The 20,625-nt window shown below is 40.6% G+C and overlaps 2 protein-coding genes across 2 annotated transcripts; both read right to left on the bottom strand.

The window, feature by feature from the left end:
• Positions 1-730: 730 nt before the first annotated feature.
• LOC139821717 (uncharacterized) lies at positions 731-2,755 on the bottom strand. Its single transcript, XM_071792984.1, has 3 exons — positions 2,409-2,755; positions 1,310-1,432; positions 731-1,214 (listed from the first exon to the last, which is right to left on the bottom strand). The coding sequence occupies exons 1-3, from the start codon at positions 2,603-2,605 to the stop codon at positions 1,037-1,039; spliced, it is 498 nt and encodes a 165-aa protein (XP_071649085.1). The 5' UTR covers positions 2,606-2,755; the 3' UTR covers positions 731-1,036.
• A 642-nt stretch (positions 2,756-3,397) lies between these two features.
• LOC139821706 (uncharacterized) lies at positions 3,398-10,511 on the bottom strand. Its single transcript, XM_071792963.1, has 7 exons — positions 10,380-10,511; positions 8,118-8,218; positions 7,810-7,961; positions 7,468-7,716; positions 6,370-6,856; positions 5,177-5,698; positions 3,398-4,661 (listed from the first exon to the last, which is right to left on the bottom strand). Exons 1-7 carry the CDS (start codon positions 10,462-10,464, stop codon positions 4,227-4,229), a joined length of 2,031 nt encoding a protein of 676 aa, XP_071649064.1. The 5' UTR covers positions 10,465-10,511; the 3' UTR covers positions 3,398-4,226.
• Positions 10,512-20,625: the final 10,114 nt, after the last annotated feature.

The following is a 20,625-nucleotide window of genomic DNA, read 5'->3' as shown; positions in this document are numbered from 1 at the left end:
CAGCGTAAGCTATCCGTTTGCGCCGCCTCTTCGCGAGAAGCTTCGCGCATTTCTGACATTCCAAGTTTTGAACTCTTACGTGCACCTTCGAGTTATTTCAACTGTTAAACGCGCGCGATCGAGTTTATATCTACCAAAAGCCATGTCGCGTTTTGGATATTTTCTAGAATAATTTGCGTGATGAATTTTAAACACTCTCCGATTAACGTAGATAATATTACTTGTCCTTCGTCTTTACAATAAGAATTAGAAATGCAAAATGGACGATGGAATTCAGGCAGGTGAGGAAATTCGTGTTTCATTCGTGTCACAATTCGTATATTTATATATTTATGGTGACAAGTTATCTACACATGACGATGCATCCTTATGCAGCTTATTATTATAAAACACGTTTGTCAATAAACACACGACGCTCATACTTCCCGACTTCCTAAACGCGCCGGAATTACGAGGGTCACGGTTTAAGTTTCCTAAAGTGCGTGCACATTATCGATATACCGTAACGAACAATTTATCAAATGCCGTTCAACAATGCCGGCTTTGCGGTGAATGATGAGCGAAGAGAAAAGCGTACGACTGTTCATTTAACGCGTTCGCTACTCACGTAAAACCATCTTCAACACTATAGAATCGCCGATGTCACATTTTTTTTTGTGCAATACGACAATTCACACTTTCGGAATCGATACGAGTGTCGCAGTATCCACTCGTATCTCTCTTTGTTGTATTTTTGGTTTTCGAAAGGAAACGCGCGTATATAAAACTCGTGGTGGAAAAAACACAATTACTTACATATACTCGTAGTTTGTAACCGAAAAACGTTTCAGGAATCCGACCGATCAAGCGTCGAATCGCTCTCCACAATCTCTCGCCACATGAAACAAAAATTCCACGAGATTCGAGAGAGCCGCGCTCAAAATGCAACAGACAAATGGTGCCGTGTTTCGACGTAGTATACAATTTCATTCGGTAACAAATTCGAGATACAAATCCAAAGTAGGATAGAAAAGGATAGAAAGCGTATGGGAGCAGCCTACTTTTTTGCTATTTGCCCGTCCACAAATTCGAGATAACTCGAGCCGACTTTCAGAAACGCCACTCCAGTGCCGATTCCAGCTATCGTACAGCAGACCGGGCTTGGCGGAACTATGGAACGTATCACTGCCCACAGCAAGACCGATCCCAGACTCAATAACACCGCTCCGGTAGCGCTGAAAAGTAGATGGGGACATAAAAGTAGGAAATAATTCAGTTCTATTCGAAAGGGACTTACACGTATAAGTGTATCATCAACATGAAACCTCACCTGTATAGAATCCTTACAGACTGTGGCGCGGATTTCATGTGTTCACGTGTATAGATGTACGATCCGGTGCCAACCAAAGTGCCAGCCAACAAGAAATTCGTAATATCCCTCTTTGGGAATACTCTGAAAAACCAAGGCAACGTTATTTACAATGTCTCTCTTAAGGGTGCTACTCATAAGTCAGATCTTACATTTAAGATCGTCTCAAGATTCTGTACGACTCATTCTATTGGCTACAGAGTATCTGGAGATAAACTTAAAACGATTTTATACATATCTGACTATATGAATACCGACTACAGTCAGATCTTATATTTAAGATTGTTTCAAGTTTATCTTCAGACGCTGTATGGAGTATCTAAAGATGAACTTGAGATAATTTTATAGGATCTGAATATGAATATCATCCGTAGTCAGATCTTATATTTGGGATTGTCTCAAGTTTATCTTCAGACGCTGTATAAAGTATCTGAAGATGAACTTGAGATAATCTTATAAGATCTGAATATGAATATCATCAGTAGTCAGATCTTAGATTTAAGACTGTCTCAAGTTTATCTTCAGACGCTGTATAAAGTATCTGAAGATGAACTTGAGATAATCTTACAAGATCTGAATATGAATATCATCCGTAGTCAGATCTTATATTTAAGATCGTCTCAAGTTTATCTTCAGAAGCTATACGACTCATATTATTGGTTACGGAGTAGATAAACTTGATAAACTGAAGATAAAACTTAAGACGATTTTATATATAAAATCTGAATATGAATATCATCCAAGTCAGATCTTATATTTAAGATTCTCAAGATTCTGTATGACTTCAAATGCTGTACGACTCGTTTCATTGGCTACGATGTATCTAAAGATGAACTTAAGACGATCTTATATATAAAATCTGACTGAATATCAGCCATACATTCTCCGACTTAAAAATCTACGATACATTTATTTGCCGCGACATCCATAAATTGCATGGAGTTACGTAAGAAAAGAGAGAGAGAGAGAGAGACACACAGAGAAAGAGAAGGAACGAGAGGAAGGAAGACTCGTCGCGTCGCACTCTTGCATCGCATAAAATCGAACCACGAGAACTTACTTGACGACGAGGCTAGGGTTCATGACGTTGACGGACATCGCGGTGTACGAGACGGCGCCGAATGCCGGCGCGTAGAACTTGGCGAGGTTGCACCGCGTGACCGGTCGCAGGCCGAGCTTCTTCACGACCGTGGAGCAGACACCGTCGCCGCTGCCGCTGCTGCCAGCGGCATCGCCACCACCGTTTCCTCCGGCCATCTCTCCCTTCGTCGTTGTGTCGCGACGCGTTTCGCGCGTTTCCTCGTGGCCGCGAGTCACCGGAAAATTTCTCTCCGCAGGGCAGTTGCCGCTCGCACGCCAAGTGTCGTCGTCTCGACCGCGAGACGGCGAGACTTTGGTCGGTAACCTTTACGCTCGCACCCACACCACACACGCACCAACACGCACGCGCGCCGCCGCCGCGCGGGCGCATACGCACACGGCACACGGCACACGGCCGCGTGACGTCACCGCGAGGCGCGCGTGCGCGAGACTATACATGGCGGACGGCGGCCCCCGCCCCGCGACCGCTCCAGGCGCAGCTGTATCAACAGATGGTGCGCATATGGCGGAGAAGAGCGACGGATGCGAACACCTGGTGAACCTTTGTCGGTACGGAAGGTACTTGTGTTCCAGGTGCAGAGGTTTGTCGACTCGCGACGATTGTCGGCGCCACGGTGTCTACAGTTTACGTTAGTTTACGTGAAATTTACCGCGTCTTCGGCATTCAAATCGTGTCTGATAGTCTGATCGTGTCCCTTCCGGATGTTGGGAGACGTTCCGCGTCTCGCGATTTCGCTCGATATCGAAAGAATTAATACGTGCGAACTGGTGCGAACGTTAAAGTGACCGGTGATTAAATATATGTGCCATATGTGCGATGAAACTTGACGTTGACGGCATTTGGATTTAGGAACATCGCGGGATCGTTTCCTTAAAAAAGTGAGTATAACCTGTTTCTGCATAGCGACTAGCGCGAACTGACGCGAACGTAATTGCGATCAACTCCGATTGATTTATGGCCACTTCTATCAATGTAGATTAACTTTAATCTCGGTTTAATTTTATCTTTCTAATTCTTAGAACAAGAAAAAAATTACTTTAAGAGACGACAATGAATGATTATGTTGGTTGGAGTTTGATCGCGAAGTTCTGCACCATCCGGCAATGAATCCGCCAATTTCTTTTCTGCTTACACGTGTTTTATTGCGGTTCACTACAATCACTACTGTTCCGTACATTACGTATAAAAATTCAGGTCGGTATACAATATGGTAGTTGTACTGGTAGTACATACATCGTTCTCCGGGTGTCGGGAAACGGGAAAATCCCGTCAGCGCCGCGCGATATCGAAGAGACGTTGGCGCTATGTCAAAATTTAAGTCAACTTTTGCAGGTATTCTGCGCCAGCGACTTCTCCGCGTGTGTCTCCTCCTTTTCCTCGCAAATATTTACACGTGTCGTCCGACGACTCGTGGAAATGTTCGACCGAGATCCCGCGGCCTCCTCCGGCACTCCGAATCCAGCGATCCTGGGAGTCGATTATGTATCTCGAAACGAGGTAAAAATTACAAAAGTGAGGAAATTTACTACAGTATTTACGATTTTATTATGTCGAAATTTAGTAGATCTGTTCCCTTTCTGTAATTTTCACCTCTCGTTTCAAGGTACACCAATCGAACCCCCTGAATTCAAGCTTCGACGAGACCTCTTTTTCCCCGATGATTTCTGCGCGAGCTCGTCTCGTCTCTGTTTTTGCTACAAAACAGAATCTCGATATCTTCGATCGTTGTCGCTCGAAGGGAAACCCTGGCGAGATCCTTGCGCGCGCGAGACCTCATTATTTCGCGGTTTGCAGGAGCTTCTTCTCGGAGGATCCGATCCTCAGGCATTTGACTGTCAGAACGACTATCGTGACGACGGCCCCGACGAAGGAAACGATCCCGAAGACCGCCAGCACCGCGAACCAGTTCTTGAACGTGCCGATCCTGGTGTCGCAATCGTAATCGTCGGTGTCGTTGAGATTGAGAGCCGACAGGTTGACCGGCCTCAGGGAGATCGATTTGTATTTGCGTCTCGCGACAGTCGAGTTCCGCTCCTTCCTGACGAATCGGTAGGATATGGCATAAGTGAATCCCTGCCCATCGTGGGACCCTTTGGCGCTGTAGTACTGGATCAATAATTCGTTTCCGCTAGACGTCAAAGGTACTTGGATGTTGTTGATGTCCCAGTGAGACGCGTCGCAGTAGGACCACATCAGGAAGCTGTCGTTTACCTAGAAATTGTTGTGTCGATTTCTTAGAACACAGCTCAGTATACGTTTCACAAGCGAACGCGACGACCTCGCGAATAAAAGATGAATTACAAAGAAAAAGAAAAAAAAAGGATTTATTTTGCAAAGATGCCCGTAACTTTTCATCGATCTTTAGGTTTTCAATCTTCGAAGTTGAATATGCAAAGATTCTCGAATTTCCCGTTCCCCTCTCATCCATTTTCGTATTTTTAATAATTTAAGTTTCATTTAATTAAAATTACAATTTGTAATTAAAAACATTTTTTCTTCGTTGAACTATATAAGATGATATTATTTAAGCGAGTTTTCTTTGTTTAACATTTCTTTGTCTCCATGTTTGTTTGCACGGTTAAATAAAAGCGCGTTTGCGTGATGGATAAATTAATTTTAATTACTACAAAATATAGTTTTATTTTAAGATTTCCACATTGAAACTAAAGATATTTTTAAATCAAGAATATTCTTTTTTTTTCAAGTGCGACGGAGCTCGCGCTTACCTGTGCTCCATTATAAACGGTGATTTCGTTGCCCGGACAAGAGCTCAGGGTGAAATTTTGCTTCCCCATCTCCGGCTTCTCGTGCTCGGGCTCGTTTCGGAAGATCTTTATGTGGATCGAAACCTTCTCCGAGGCTCTACCGAGGAACTTGTAAATGCACACGGTGTCGGGGGGATACCAACTGCGCGGGGATCGGATGTTCTCCCTGCCGCCGTTCCGCGGCCGCCCGGTGCTCCTGTACGCGAATTCGCATCTCGCGCGTCTCATCACCTCCCGCGAGACGCGCTCCTCGTGCAGGGTCACCTGGAACCCGTCGTGGATCACGGTGCCGTCCTCGCGCGCAACGAACTCCAGGATCACGTTTTTCCCGCGCGAGTAGATGCGCGGCACCCGGCCGCTGCCGCAGAACCTGGAGATCTCCAGAATTCTGCCGTTCACGTTTTCCAGAAGCGCGAGATAGTCGCCGTTGCCGCACGCGATTCCCGTCGATCGATTCTCCCTGAGGTATTTGGATTCCGCTGCCTTGATGGATTATACGGGGCGTACATCGATTTAGGTGAACAAGTAGATTCGGATTCGGAAATACATTCCTTGATTAAATATTCTCGTTAAGCGAGAATGTGATTCTCCTCGCGCAGTCATCTTCTAAATCTCGATATTTTAATGCGATAAAATATATACTGTCAGTTCTACGCGAGAAATGTATTATTCGAAAATAACGATGAAAAAATCGAATTTTAACATTGCTATATATAGATTATTATTTTAAATAACAATATATCTACACGGAAAAAACGGTTTTGCTGAAGTATCTAAAAATTTAGCTAGATACAGAGCTGAAAATAATTTTGTTACGCCATCAAAATAATTATGTAGAACACTCAAACTGATTGCTAAAAATGTCAAAATTTTTTACAGCATTAATATCATACTTCAGCGACTTACTATAATTATTTTGATGATACAACAAAATTATTTTTAGATCTGTATCTAGCTAAATTTTTAGATACTTCAACAAAACCGTTTTTTCTGTGTAACAATTGAAATAACACTTTAAAATACTATTAATTGAATAATAAAGTATGAAGAAACGCATATGTATTTTTTTCTACAGAGCAATTATTAGCCAATTAGCAAAAAAACGTTCATTGATTGTTCGCTAATGCGCCTTTCCTTGGTCTTAAACTACATACTGTTGCGCTACTGATCATCTCGCTCGGCCTTTCGGAATCGCCATTGAAGACGACCCCTCGATGGTTCTTCCTCGTTATCTTCGGACGCATTGATTTTATGCGAAGCTTCGGCTCGCTTGTGTCGAACCTAGGCGGCATCTCTTTGTGACGATACTGCCTCCCCATGCTGTAACGTTGCGTCGCCTTTTTCTCGTAATGCCTGAGCCTTGTTAATTGTCCACTCGTCTCCGCGGTGCGTCTCATCGCGGGAATCCGGCTCCTGTGTTCATTTCTCGATCGATCGTACCCGATAATAGATTCATCCGCCTCGACGTGTTCCCGACCCCACGCGATTGACGATCCGCCCTTTTCCCCGGACTCGAAGGAGTCCTCGCAATCCTCCATCTGACAGCTCTCCTGATCGGTGTAGTTCATCAAGTCGAAAAGGTCCTCCGGCTGACCGCCTATCCTGAACCGACCGGCGTGCGACTCCAAGGATACCCTGCATCTGAGAATTATACGAATCGACCGAATTCGGCGTTCAATATATTCACCGCGCGATCGCGTAATGTTGCAGGTAATTTTAGAACTCTGAAATAGTGAGAATCTCATCTCTCTCGACGCTTATTCTCGAAAAACATGTTCCCAAATTAGCTCGATAAAGAAGGAGGGTCAATAAAATAATTTTTGGCCCCCACAGGATTTTCAAAAAACAATTTTTTTTTGTATGAGCAAAAATATTTCATTAGTCATGAAAAAGGTTCAGGTACCATAATATACCTTCACTAATTAATAATTAATTTTGGCTTTATGGATCGAGTTTTTTCTCATCTAATGGTTATTTTTGACATTCCTAGTAATCATACAATACAAAAAAATTGTTTCTCGCAATTCTGTGGGGGCCAGAAAACGCCCTTAGTGATCATTCTTCTTTCACCAGAACGTTCGAACGACTCGACTGTTCGATATTATTTGACAAATAATTCGCGATGACGTGTAAGAAAGCAGAATTTGCAACTGGTTTGCTGACGCGGAGGAAAGGTTTGTTATCTTGGCGAACCGTTTGTTCCGAAATTTCGGCGAACTCGAGCTTAACTCAAAGTAGTCGAACGTGCGCACCTAATCCCACGTGGGTAGACGCTAGGATAGCCCGGCGAGGTCAGCCTGCAGGATCTGTGCTCGTTGCGCACGGTGCACTCCACGGGGCACGTCGGCGACGTGGAGGCGGAGTAGCCGCGATGACGCTCGACCGCCAGGCGGATTGGCAGGATGGAGAATTGAGCGGAAAAGATGACCGGATGCGCCGAGGCGAACTGCTCGTCCGACGACAGGGTGATCGTCAGATTGGGACCGCGTCGTAAAAACAGCCTGCGGAATCGCAAACGAACGGGAGGATTTAGATAACCCACCCACCGGAAATCGACGGGATCTACCCCGGTCCGCGAAAGGGGAATGGAGTACCTCGTGGCGTTTCCGGTCACGTGGCCGCAATATCGACCTGTTGTTTCGTCGTCGGGATCGTCGGCGCTGTCTGAGAATTGAAAATACGCCCCTTCGCAACGGGCCTCCTTCAGAAAGCCCACCTGCAACCTCCTCACTTTCACTTCGATCACCTACAATAAGCCCACGTATCGTGAATTTAGAGAAGAAGAAGAATTATCCATTTCTCTCTTCGACTTTTATTTGATTATATAATTGCACTTATTTTTTTATTAAGTATAAGTTGTAATTCGTTGAAGATAATTATTGCAAATATAATTGCGAATAACCTGCGGATCCTTGAGCGGTGCTCTGATTCGCACGATGCATCGACCCATTCGTCCCGTCCAGCGAATCCAGCCAACTGAATTTCTGATAGTACGATTGCATCCTATTGTAAACGCGAAAAATGTATCATTCAAATGAAAAAAAATAACGTGTACAGATACCTTGCGTTTATAGCAAAACAAGCGCAGGTATACGTAATAAAAAAAAATGTGAAAATCTTGCCTGAAAAGACCTGTGGGTCTATTCTGTAGCTCACTAGCTCTTAACGACAGTTTCGTTATCGTTATATTTGCACTGCGCAGATATTATATATGGTAAAAAAGCTGTGCATTGACAATATAACGATAACGAAACTGTCGTTAAGAGTTAAGAATAGGTCCACTATGATGCGTATTCCAAAACGCAGAATGCACCGATTAAATAATTATATATATTTCTCACTTTCTATTATTTTATCAAAGATATGCGCACATACATATAAATCATATTATATATATTTATATAATAAATCATATTATATATAATATATAATAGAAAATGTTCGAGTAATATTTTGGACAAGTATTACGCGTTCAGCTATCTCGAATAATATTTTGCATATCGCTGGTTCTTTTTTTACAATATTCCTTCCGCAAAATTTCCTCGAGATCTTTCGTCAGATAAATTATCTCGCAGGAAAGGACGAGAAACGGTTATCGAAATGCCGCCGGTATTCGTCGACGAAAACGCGATCTTATTTATATAACGACCCTCCAACCCTTCACCGGACTAATGAAATTACTCAGAGTTTACCGGCTAATTAATTGCCATTGATGTAAGCAATCTCGCTGAACTGAGGCGCTGCTGCTGGTTTGCCGATATCGTGTTTCGTCCCGTGTACTTCTGCTTCCCGACTCAGCTATATTTGTCATCTTAATTATATCATGCGTGCGTGCATGCATGCGTGTACACGCGGGAGAAACACGTCTGTGTTCGTGCGATGCGACTGTTCGACTAATTAATTAACACCGTTTAGCAATATTTTCGTAAATATCTTTTAGAAATTATACCGAATATTTGATTAAACCTCAATAACGTTGCTGGAATTTAATCTTAATTATTGCAAACGTATTATTTTACGGCAAACGAACATAAGCATTACACGGAAAGAACTTTGCTGAACCATCTATAAAAATGTAGCTAGATACAGATCTGAAAATAATTTTGTTGCACCATCAAAATAATTATAGTAAGTCGCTGAAGTATTATAATAATGCTGTAAAAAATTTTGACATTTTAGCAATTAGCTTGAGTGTTCTTATTACATAATTATTTTGATGGCGCAACAAAATTATTTTCAGATTTATCTAGCCTATATTTTTAGATCCGTGTAATGAACAAGATAAAATATGTATTACATTTTGTTTACATGTAGTTAATTTTTACATATATTTTACTTTTTATTCTCCTTGTTCCTTATGTGATTTGAAAAAACATACCGTACCCTTTTATTTCTTACGAACAAGTATATATTTAGTACCTCCCATTGATAGTGGTGCACGATCGCTGCGGGCCATCCGTATCGCGTAAACGCGTGACAATGCATACGATTAATTACATCAAGTATCCTCGGGCGGTATACGCTTCTCTACGTAACGATTTTCTCGTTACAAGGGACATGAATAGTCATCAACTAGCGGCTCCTCTAACGCGTTGAATACAGGGAAAACACGTCAGGCATCTTGAGACGGGTATTTTAATTGTATCATTACCACCTCATAGAGAGATACTGCCACGCTTAATTCCGAAATGTTGCAATCGCAATTTTTTTCATCTGTTTTAAACGACGAAACGCACGTTATTTAATCTGTTGCTCGCACTCATCAGCAATTTCAACGGATAGTGCTAAATACGTTGTCCCTCGATCTAGGCGAATGTTATTCCATTACAAAGGTGATCAACGGTTCTTTCCCGATGGAGCTTCGGCCCTCGTACTTCATTAAGCTGCGCAATCTCATTCCCGCCGAGGCTTCTCTACCGGAATTGCAGTTTCTCTTCAATCAAAATTATTCGCGAATTGCTCGAACATATTCACATCGACGCGAATAACATCATAAATAAATTATTTAATAAGAAGAAATGTGATGCGTCTATTGTAAGAAAACTAGATTTGCTTGTTAAATATAGAAAGCCACAATTACGCTGATCTACAACTCGATAATAACCGATAACAATGTCTCGTTTGCAGCGCTAATTAGCGAACAAACTTAATGGTGTCGACGAACCTCTGATCTCCGCGGAGGCCCACGAAGGATCATTCAGCGACAGGATCAGCAGCGAGAGCAGGTACAACGCAGTTTCCGATCTCATCTTCGCTCGCGGTGTATTATGGCGCGATTTGCCCTGCTTCACGTCCTTCTCGTCTTCCGGTTTTACTCATTTTCCGCTCTTCTCATCGCGGAGGCTCACCCTTCGTAAAAGCGGCGAACTTATCCGTGAGGTGCGCTTATCTGCGAAATGAAAAACGTCCACGTCGGGAACTTATCTCGCGATCTTATCTCGACGGTCATTAACTCATTAATTATCTTTAGGTATTAGACATTAGTGATAAAATAAGTACAAATTTAACTATCGCGTTGAACGTTAGAGACTGATACCGAAGAGAGACTCGAGATTTCGTAGTTTTCGCGAAATTGATTCGATCGTTCTTCCTTTTTAATTCGCCCGCTCATTTGAGATTCTCTCGACGTATCTCCTCTTTACGGGCGGAGACGAACGGCGCAAAAATAAAAGGCGGGATAAAGTTGAAGGATGGTGGATAAGCGGCGAGTAAGAACGAAGGATATACATGTAAGCCTTGTAACTTTGGAAGACGACGCGACGAAAAATCTTAAAGTTGTTTGAGCCATCTCGGGGAGAGAAAGCGAGAAAGAGAGAGAGACAGGTCACGGCCAGTGATCCCTCCCGAAGAAATAGCGTCAGTCTTTAAGAACTTTCCGAGATCCTTCTCTCTTTTTTTCTTCCCCGGGTGGGTAGCGCGGTGGCCGAACTATCCGTGAGGAAAAAAAAAGAAAGGATAATCAGGCCTTTTTATCCCGGAGACGCGGAAGTTCGGAGTCCTCCGACTATCTTCTCCGAGCGGAAGAATCACGCGCGCTCGTAATCGGTTCTCGTCGCTGTAAGTCGGAATATCGAAGAATAAGAAAGGATTGCGCAAATGAGAAACGACAGCGCAACAAGTTGCTGACTCTAACTCATTTGCGGTAATAAGGAAAATAAAATAAGACTGATTTTCGGATTGTACTTCTCGATCGACCAAAATAATTTTTATTTGAATTTTTTTTTTATTAGCGAGATGTTATTTACTTTGATTACGTTGCGATAATTTACAGTAAAATCTGACAATTAAAAAATATTTCGGTTTTTATAAGCGAACGACTTGATAAACTAATTACGAATAGCAAATTTTAACTGCTACAAATTATTTCACGCGTTTTCTTTAATTCATGATTGAGCGGATATTGATCGTTGTCTTGGGCGACGCTAACGAGTTTCGCGAAACGGAGCGCGCGCGAGACGCGCGATAACAACCCATCCGTCGAAATCAGTTGGAGATGAAAAGGAACGGAGAATATCACATTTGCGCATAATACGCGTTCAAAACACTTCGTGCAACAACGCGCGGTAGGCGCGTCGGCAGTTATCTGCGGTGTACAGCGTGCTGTATACGAGGTCGTTTGTCATTTGCGCGACAAAATGCTCGAGCGGGAAGACATTGGTGCACGAGTGCGCTCCGTGTGCCGTTGCAAATATTATCCTTCGAGATGCAAATAGTGTCGAAGAAACGCGATTATTCCTTCCGCGATCGTTTAGCAACCAAACATCGACTGCCGCGTTCGATGACCCGCGTAAGCTTATCCAGGCGTAATTATAGAGATATTAATTAGATATTACGCGCGACTCGTACATTCGGAATGGTAATCGAAGCGGTATAGAACACGATGTTATAAATTGATACGTGTTATTACGATAAATTACTGTCTCATGCATTTACGATGCTTATACGAGCGATCCTTTTAACGACGCCTGACATGGAATAGATTTTCCGTCGCGTTTTGGATATTCCGCATCTCAATGTAACTCGACCGTCGTTCTCTCGGATTAAAATCGCAGAATAACACGCGAATCCGCGGATTTGAAGTAACGTCAAGTCGTGATACGTCTGTTTATTAATAATACGGATATTTTGCGAGATTCGCAAAATGCATTGTGCATGTAATTACTAATAGGCTCTATTTTCGCGAATGAGTGTTGTGACATGAAGAAGCAACAACGGAGAAAACCGGAGAAAACAGTGAAGAGGAGGCCGGGGAGGCATCGAACGGCGCGAGAATAACCAGGGGTGAGTAATTCATTTATTATTTTACGTATTCGTTATAATTATTTATAATTATCTTCCGCGCGTGCAATTATTTTTGAAGATAATAAAATGACGTGACATTTAATAAACATTTCAATATGGTATGGAAAAATTTTGTTTGTAAATGGATTATTTCAAAGAGTTGAAATCAGAATTCATTACGTTGCTAAAATATCGTAACTGAAGTATCGTACACTTTGCGTGCATTAATTATCAATTTTCTTTTTTTCTTCAATTCACATACATTGCACCTCGAGAAGAATATTGTCAGCCTATAAAAAGGATGCTCCTAAAATGTTATCTACGTGTTATAATAGTGTCACAAGTCCTACGTATACTGAAAAAAAATTGTTATTCCGAAAAAATATTTAATCCGATACGTTCAACTAAACATTTTAGTTCAACTAAACAATCTTTTTTTTCTTTTTTTTTTTAGTGAACGAAATTCGCTGCACGGGGAATTATTATTTTTATAAACCGATTATATATTGCGGTTTCCTGGATGAATAGCGTCATAAGTGAATTGACAAGTGAATTACAGCAGACTTCTTCAAAAAACAATATAAGTTTCACTATAACAAAATATCGTAATTGTAATTGCGTTATACTTATCTGACGATTTAAAAAAATTGAATCAAATTTGTTTTTCCTCTCTCCTGAAAATTGTGTATTTTTGAGTAGTGACAGTATTCTTCTCGGGATGCGATATGTTTCCCGGGTAATATTTCGTAGATACATATTTCAGTCTGCGCTCTGACTATAATATTACTTCTACGGTCAAAGAGTCTGCGGATAGCGCGGGGTAAGCAAATGAATGCACGCTGTCGCGCCGAGTCGACCGAATCGTTGCATCGCGTTGCATGATGCACACATGAACACATCTCGATTCTCGATTTGGTCCGAATTTAGCGGCACGCGCGGCGCAAAAGCCATTTTCCACACCGGAGTGACACACGAGAGATTCTGGTGTTATTTTGGGCAATTGTTAAGTACTGTCGCGGCTACACCGAAAACACATTTGCACGCTCGTGTCTCATCAGGGCCGTGATTCAGCGCGCTCTTATCTCGGCCGCTTTGTCCGCCCCTAATAAATGTAAGGCCGCCCGGGTTGGGCGTGTAATCAGTCTTACCCCCCGTAATTATCTAAATCTTGGTATATTTATAACGGTATTTCTCGGCACGCCGTTAAATTAGTTTATGTCTCGTATATCGTCGCTTTCTCTCCCCCCCTCTCTCTCTCTTTCTCTTTTTCTCTCTGTCTTTTTTTGCGCGCTTTGCAACGTGATCCGTACGACGCTCTTTAATTTCCTATGACACGCTTTCGATAATTAAATAAGTAAGCTCTCGCTAAGCGGATCAATTTTCCCGAAAGTTCGCATTATTTGATGGTGGCGCGTCGCAATTGCATCAAGTTTTAATTGCAGATACTCCGAGGAATCTGTGGAATCCATTAAGCAATTTAATTCTACATCGAAAGGTTTAAACTTTAATTGTCATTGAAATTACCCTCGTGATACGTTGAATAAAGAATTTATGTGCGTGTGATTATCGTGAATAGCGAAAGTAATCAAAATAAATAGTATTAGTAGTAAAAGCGCATTTGCATGCGGGCATAAAGAGAGGGAGAGGGAGTACAAGGGGTAACTTGTGGTAATTGTAACGATCACCGCGAATATATAAATGAATTATTATATAATATACCTATATACATTATTAATCATATTAAGTGAGTCATTCATATTTACTTATATCTGTAAAGGCCATTGCACGTAACAAAGTTTTAGTCGTAATCGTAAGACTATAAGAAAATAGACCAATCACACTCGATTATTCTTCGAGCGCGAGGAGAATAATCAACTGTGATTGGTTTATTTTCTTACGGCCTTATGGCTAAATCTTTGTTACGTGCAATGGCCTTAAGATGCACGCAAATGAGTATAAGTATGAATACTTACCTATTTCATATAACGAAGTCGCTCACGACGTTCCCTGCGCCTTCCTCATCGGCGACTGCCACGTGCTCCAGATTATTGAGATGCAGAGCCAGAACATTCTCGCGGATCGATGAAATTCAAATCCGACCTCGGTTACTTCGGTAGATTCGCGACTTAAATAATAATTATAGGAACTTTTTTTTCGGCGACTAAATTTAATCGATATTCGATATACCTGAGACGTATAGGGAAATGAGTTATCCGGTTATCGTCGCGTTATATTACCGGTGTCACGCGCCCCGTGGCGCACCGTGCGACACCCGAATTCCCTCTGTCGCGATGGAAAAAGCTTTTTCCACGAACGCTTCCAGCGCGCGACACGTAACGCTTTTTATCGGGGCAGGCACACGTGTCACGCGAGATTATTGGCCTTTGTGAGCGGGCTGACAAATGGTCCACCGCATATGGCGCGTCGCGCACGACTGAGGCCAGATTTCGGTCCAGTAGTAACATCTATAGCATCTCCCTCTCGTCCGCGCGCCGTTCCCCCCTAGTCGCCCCCGCCGTGATGCTCTCGATGCATCACGCAGAATCCACGCAGCCCTCCGATATTGTTAACGAGAACCTCTTGCAATGATATATTTTACCTCCTCTGCAGAACACATTCGTCAGTTTAGATCCCACAAACGTTGTTTACAACGTCTTTAAATAAAAGACAAGATTTTTAAAAATGTCTAAAAATTGTTTAATTAAAATTAAAAATTGTTTATAAGAGAATAATAACAAGCGCACTCGCGAGTGCGCTTGATATTATTTATACTCTTATACTACACGATATATTACATTATTATTTCTGGCACGTATGGAGAAAAGAAAGAAGTGTCAAATCAACACTGATGTAGTTGTATACATACGCAAGAATATATGTATAATCTTGAAATGAGATTATATTGCATTAAACGAAAAAAACTTGTTTGAATAACGTCATTTATATAGTCAAACGAAGTTTTATATGGTTCAATTAAGAAAAAAAAGTTGAAATTCTTATAAGAAGATTATATATACCTACAAGCATATCAGTGTTAATTTGACACTTTTTTTTCTTCTGTGTATCGATTAACCAGCTTCGATTTTGAGTCATAAAATATATGTAGCTTCGCGCGAGTTGACCCGCAAATTAGATGAGATATAAATTGATAAATCTCGTGACTGATCTCATCTCGGATTTCCCTAACGGACAGACGACAGGAGGGATATACGAATATAACCGGCAACCAAACTTGAATGAAACTTTCTAGGAGATTGCTCCCGCGGGACTCGTGACGGAAGCTAATACGCTTTAAGAATATCACAAACGGAAATGGTGAAAGGGGCAATCTCGAAAGGTGCCATTTAATTCGAGGAAAATCTCGGCGTTTTCGCCAAGCAGCGTGTAGAAAAAAAATTCATGTCTGCAATTTGAAAGAGCTCCGCTTCAATTTGATCCTAAATACGCGATTCATTTCCTAATTTCCAGTTTCCATAGCCTTTTTGAAAATGGAAATAAATGTACGGAAATTAATAGGGGCCATAGGGGGACTGAAAAAGAAATTCGAGGATTTCAAAGACTGATTATGAAGATTGAAAAGACCAGGAAAGAGATGTGAAAAGATCGGAAGATCAGAAAGTCTCATTTGCCGTAATTTCACAAAGCGCGCGTTGCCAGGGATCATTCTTAAATCGATTATTTTAATACGGTTATTATTATTATCTTTATTTCGGATATGATTACTGTCGATCCGTTCTAGTTCGGTTAGTGCTATTCGAGGTCGGATAATGAACGGTCCAAAATAAACTCGAATCAAACGAAGTCGACGGCGGGCGATTCGATCGCGGCTGCACGGCACGGGAGGAGGCATTTTGCTGGAAAAAGAATCTAAGACGTGTGAAGGGACCGTCGAACTTTTCACGAACTCAAAAACTTCGGGATCTTCCCTCCCGCTGAGCCCACTCACCCGCCTGATCCCGCTTGTTCATCCCGCTCACGTACGCGAGGGTGGTTGTTTTGGCGATGAGGGTAGCCGGGATTCGCCCGGGCGGTGCTCTCGGCAAAATACGAGATCCGAATTATTGGGACGCTCCACCGAAACCATCGCGATTTCCAAGTGCGACACGTATGAAGTCGATATATCGTTCACGAGTGTCCTTCCTTTCAAACGGGTTGTCACGACGGGGGTGGAAAAACAAGCTCGTTAGGAATACATGAGAAACCGTGTTATTAAACGGATAAAGAAACAAATTTTACTTCTTAATAATGTCCTGCGCAAAAGAATATAAATAATTGCTTAATTATAAAGAATTATTAGGAAGCGTAACTGATGCTTTTGACACGCAAAAAAAGAAGTGTTAAATCAAGAATTATATACTTGTATATAAGCAAGAATCTATATAATCTTGAAATGAGATATAAATTGCGTTAAACGAAAAGAACTTGTTTAAATAAAGGTATTTATATAGTTTAATATAAAAAAAGTTGAAATAAATATAAAGTTGAAATTCTTATAAGAAGATTATAGGTTCTTGCTTATATACCAAGTATGTGAGTCTTGATTTAACACTTCTTTTTCTTCTGTGCAGGATTTTAATCAGCTTTGAATAGATGGAGGAATTTACATTCTATTTTCTTTTTTCTTATCGCATTTTGAAAAAATGTAACAAATTTAAACGCTATGCAATATTTTTTAAGAAAATTATTTACGATTTCCTTAGATTAACGCCTTTATTTTATCTTTTGCTAAAACGACTCGTAATCTTATATATTATATGATTCTCTGCGTCTGTTTTTCCTTTTTCTACCCTACGGAAAGAGAGGTGGTTTTGCCGAATACTCACCGTCGAGTGATCGTCATTATTGGCAGAAGCTGGATCCCGTGTATCGAGCAGACAACAGAAGTGGCTTGTACCCGTCGCTAGGTACAAAGAGCACGCCGGGGATCCGCGAGACACCCCACAAAATTCCAACTGCAATAAATTATATTCGAGGCACGTGCCAGTCGTAGGGGTGAGCGTCGTGTGTGCTGTACCAAATGGCACTTTCATTGCACTTGCCCCCACGGTCTTTGCATCTTGCCGAGTTTCGTCACCCCCAATTTATAGCTCCTCTTCGTCTTTCTTACTTTTTTTAGAGGGGGGGGGGGAATGGGACGAGAGCCACTCAAGTGGAGACACGTATCACACATTTATTACACGTTACGTTTATTTATAGAATTTTTTTGAACACGAAGTTTGGAGAGAAATTGTGGGCAACCTGATGTTCGAGGAAAGGGGATAATATCATAAAGAAGGGGGATTCTCGAGGCTTTTGTTTTATTTTCGGCACTTAGCTTTTTTTATGGCAATTCTCCTCGATGATTCGCAACGAAGATATTTTATCTTTAGACTGTATCCACCGATAGCATCATTATTTTCCAAAATGATTCGCCGCGGTGCGCGAACGACGCGCGTGGGAAAAAGGGGATGGACCATTAAGCCACGCAAGATACGTCATTTTTCATACTTTAACGTAGCGTATATACGGGTGCGTGAATAAACCAACGTGAGATTCGCTCGGGCGCGAGCGAGCAGCGATAAATGACACCAGCCGGTGAACAAATGATAATTACGACGAAACCGTGTTTTGAAATTTTGTTTGTAATTTTCGTGCACCTGGCACACAGAAACTATAAAAAGTACAAGCCGTGTAACGTGGCTACTTTTATCTTTATTAAAAAAAAAGATATTTAATAATCCTAATTCCTGTCCAAGCTCAACCTCTTCCATAATTTTAATTTAAAACATATTTTACTCTATACGAGAGATTTTTAAGTCAAATGAAATTTACAAATATAGAAGATTACGCTCTTAATTAGCCCTCTTCTATATACTTGTGGATATCCAATAACAGAGCCTTCTAATTCAATTTCAAATGAAATATTTGTTTCTATTTTTTTTTCTACTTTTCCTCGTAACTTAAAATCGTTGATCCTTAGATTTTAGAATACTAGGTAGTTCGTGAATTTCTCTCTAAATTTTTCTTTGTGACTCTTAAAGTCCTACTCTACATTTTTTTTCTAGATTTTGTTTCTGCATCTTTATTTCCTCCTCATAGTACCTAGATTTCTACAATTCCGAGTCCATTGACCCATAAATCGTCATTCGCGACGGATATATGGCCCTAGAGCTGGCCAGATATATGGATCTCGTCTATAACCGACTGACTTGTCGTTCAAGATCGCGAAACATTCGTCGTTAACTTATTACCAGGTGGAAATAATGCGCGAAGTTGTAGAAGCGTCGTTATTGCCAGACATTGCGGCGAGACGTTAGTTTCGTGTCTCATCGTGCGGTTGACATTTAATTCAAAATCTTGTGTTACCCTTCCCTGGCCATGACTCGAGCTTATTCACGCCTTTAGCCGCAATGCCCGCGCACTCATAAATCTCGGAAAACTTGCCGGTGGCTACGGGCTAACCACCCACCAATTAGCATCTCGAATTCGAGGGTGCGAGCGAAAGTTTCCGATTTCCCTATTGTCGCAACAGCGATACCAAGGTGTCTCCTAGACCCTAATCTTAATAACAGATTCTTCGACGAGGTCGAGGTCAATTTTCCTTCACACAAGATCGTCTTAAAGTAAAAAACGGAATTATTTGTAACTGTTTTATAATATTCCAATATCTTATAAATTCTCCAAATCCTTCTCTTTCTCTCTCTCAAATGTTCGATATTAAATATCTCGATTGTTAAACCATAAAGCACGAAAAGAGATCTTTAACTTTTAAAGTCTTATAGCTTGAACTTGACTATTTATATTTTATAATAACTTTATATTAAATCGAAGAATTTAAAGACAACGTTTCTCAGTAAATTTTTTATTTTGAAAAATTTCGCATTGAATCGAGAGAAACACGGTCTCCAAATAGTTGGAAGATGCCAGCAATCGAAACGCCCAACAACTCGTAACGAATGTTCAGAGGGTGAGTGGCAAATGGTCGGCTACAAAACAGTGAGAGCTCCCTATGGGCTCGTCCTCGACAACGGCCGTCTGCAAAAACATTAATCACAAGTCGCTCGGTGTTTGCACAGTCTATTTCAAAGCTTGTCCTACGCACTTTGTCATCGATAGATCGTCGACAAACATTTTCGAGCTTACAGCAGTTCAGATTTGAATCGGAGGCAGATAGAATACATAGATAGATAGATAGAAACAGAATATAGGAATAGCGAAATATATCGATCGTTTCTTTTTTGCTTTAAAAATTTGATATAAAATAACCCGACTATAAATAAGTCCAAAACTAAAAACTATAAAAAGGCTAAAATGTAAAACGTGATAACTAACGTGCTTTCTTTATTTGTTTATATATAACATTAACTGGCTTATTTATTTATAATCAATTATCGATTATCATTATTGATTATAAATAATGTAATTGAATATAAATTATAAATACAGATATACACACATATCTGTATTTTAGAAGTAAAGAATCTCCAGTTTTTCGTATCTCCAGTTTTTGCTAAAATGGAGTTAATTTTTCAATATAACGAGAGTTTAAATTGTATAATGGTAAAACGTCTTATGTCTATTATTATACTAGTTTCTAAGGTATAATGCTTAGAAAAAGTAATAGTTAAATTACTTTATTAAAAACTCAATAAATCAAGTTGCTACTTTTATTTTATATCTAAAAAAATATATTATTTTCTTATTTAAAACTTTAAACTTTGTTTTCTTTAAATTCATAATAATGGAAATACGATTCATTACCTCTAAGGTACAGATCGATATATTATACAACAATTATTTAATAGATAATTAAGTATTGTATAATATAAAGTTATATGTATATAAAATGTCAAATCATTATTAGAAAGTTTATATAAAATATATAAACATATATATATTTATTATATAACAAAAATATCGTATTTTGTAATTTTGAGCAAAATGACACACGCAATTCCTTTTTATCATTCCCGAAAAAGTTATTGTTATACATTTACTTAACATTATTTTATGTTTAGAAAATGATAAGTACTTTCTCGCGAGTGCTTTTTGCTTCGCATGTTACTATATAAGAAAACGGCAGACTATGTATCTACTGAGCCACCTGGTAGGAGATGACGATAACTAAATATCAAGATTCATGATGATTG

The sequence above is a fragment of the Temnothorax longispinosus genome, chromosome 11, assembly GCF_030848805.1.
Source record: "Temnothorax longispinosus isolate EJ_2023e chromosome 11, Tlon_JGU_v1, whole genome shotgun sequence".
NCBI lineage: Eukaryota > Metazoa > Arthropoda > Insecta > Hymenoptera > Formicidae > Temnothorax > Temnothorax longispinosus.
Note: the sequence above shows the minus strand (reverse complement) of the source record. Positions and strands in the feature narration are given on the sequence as shown.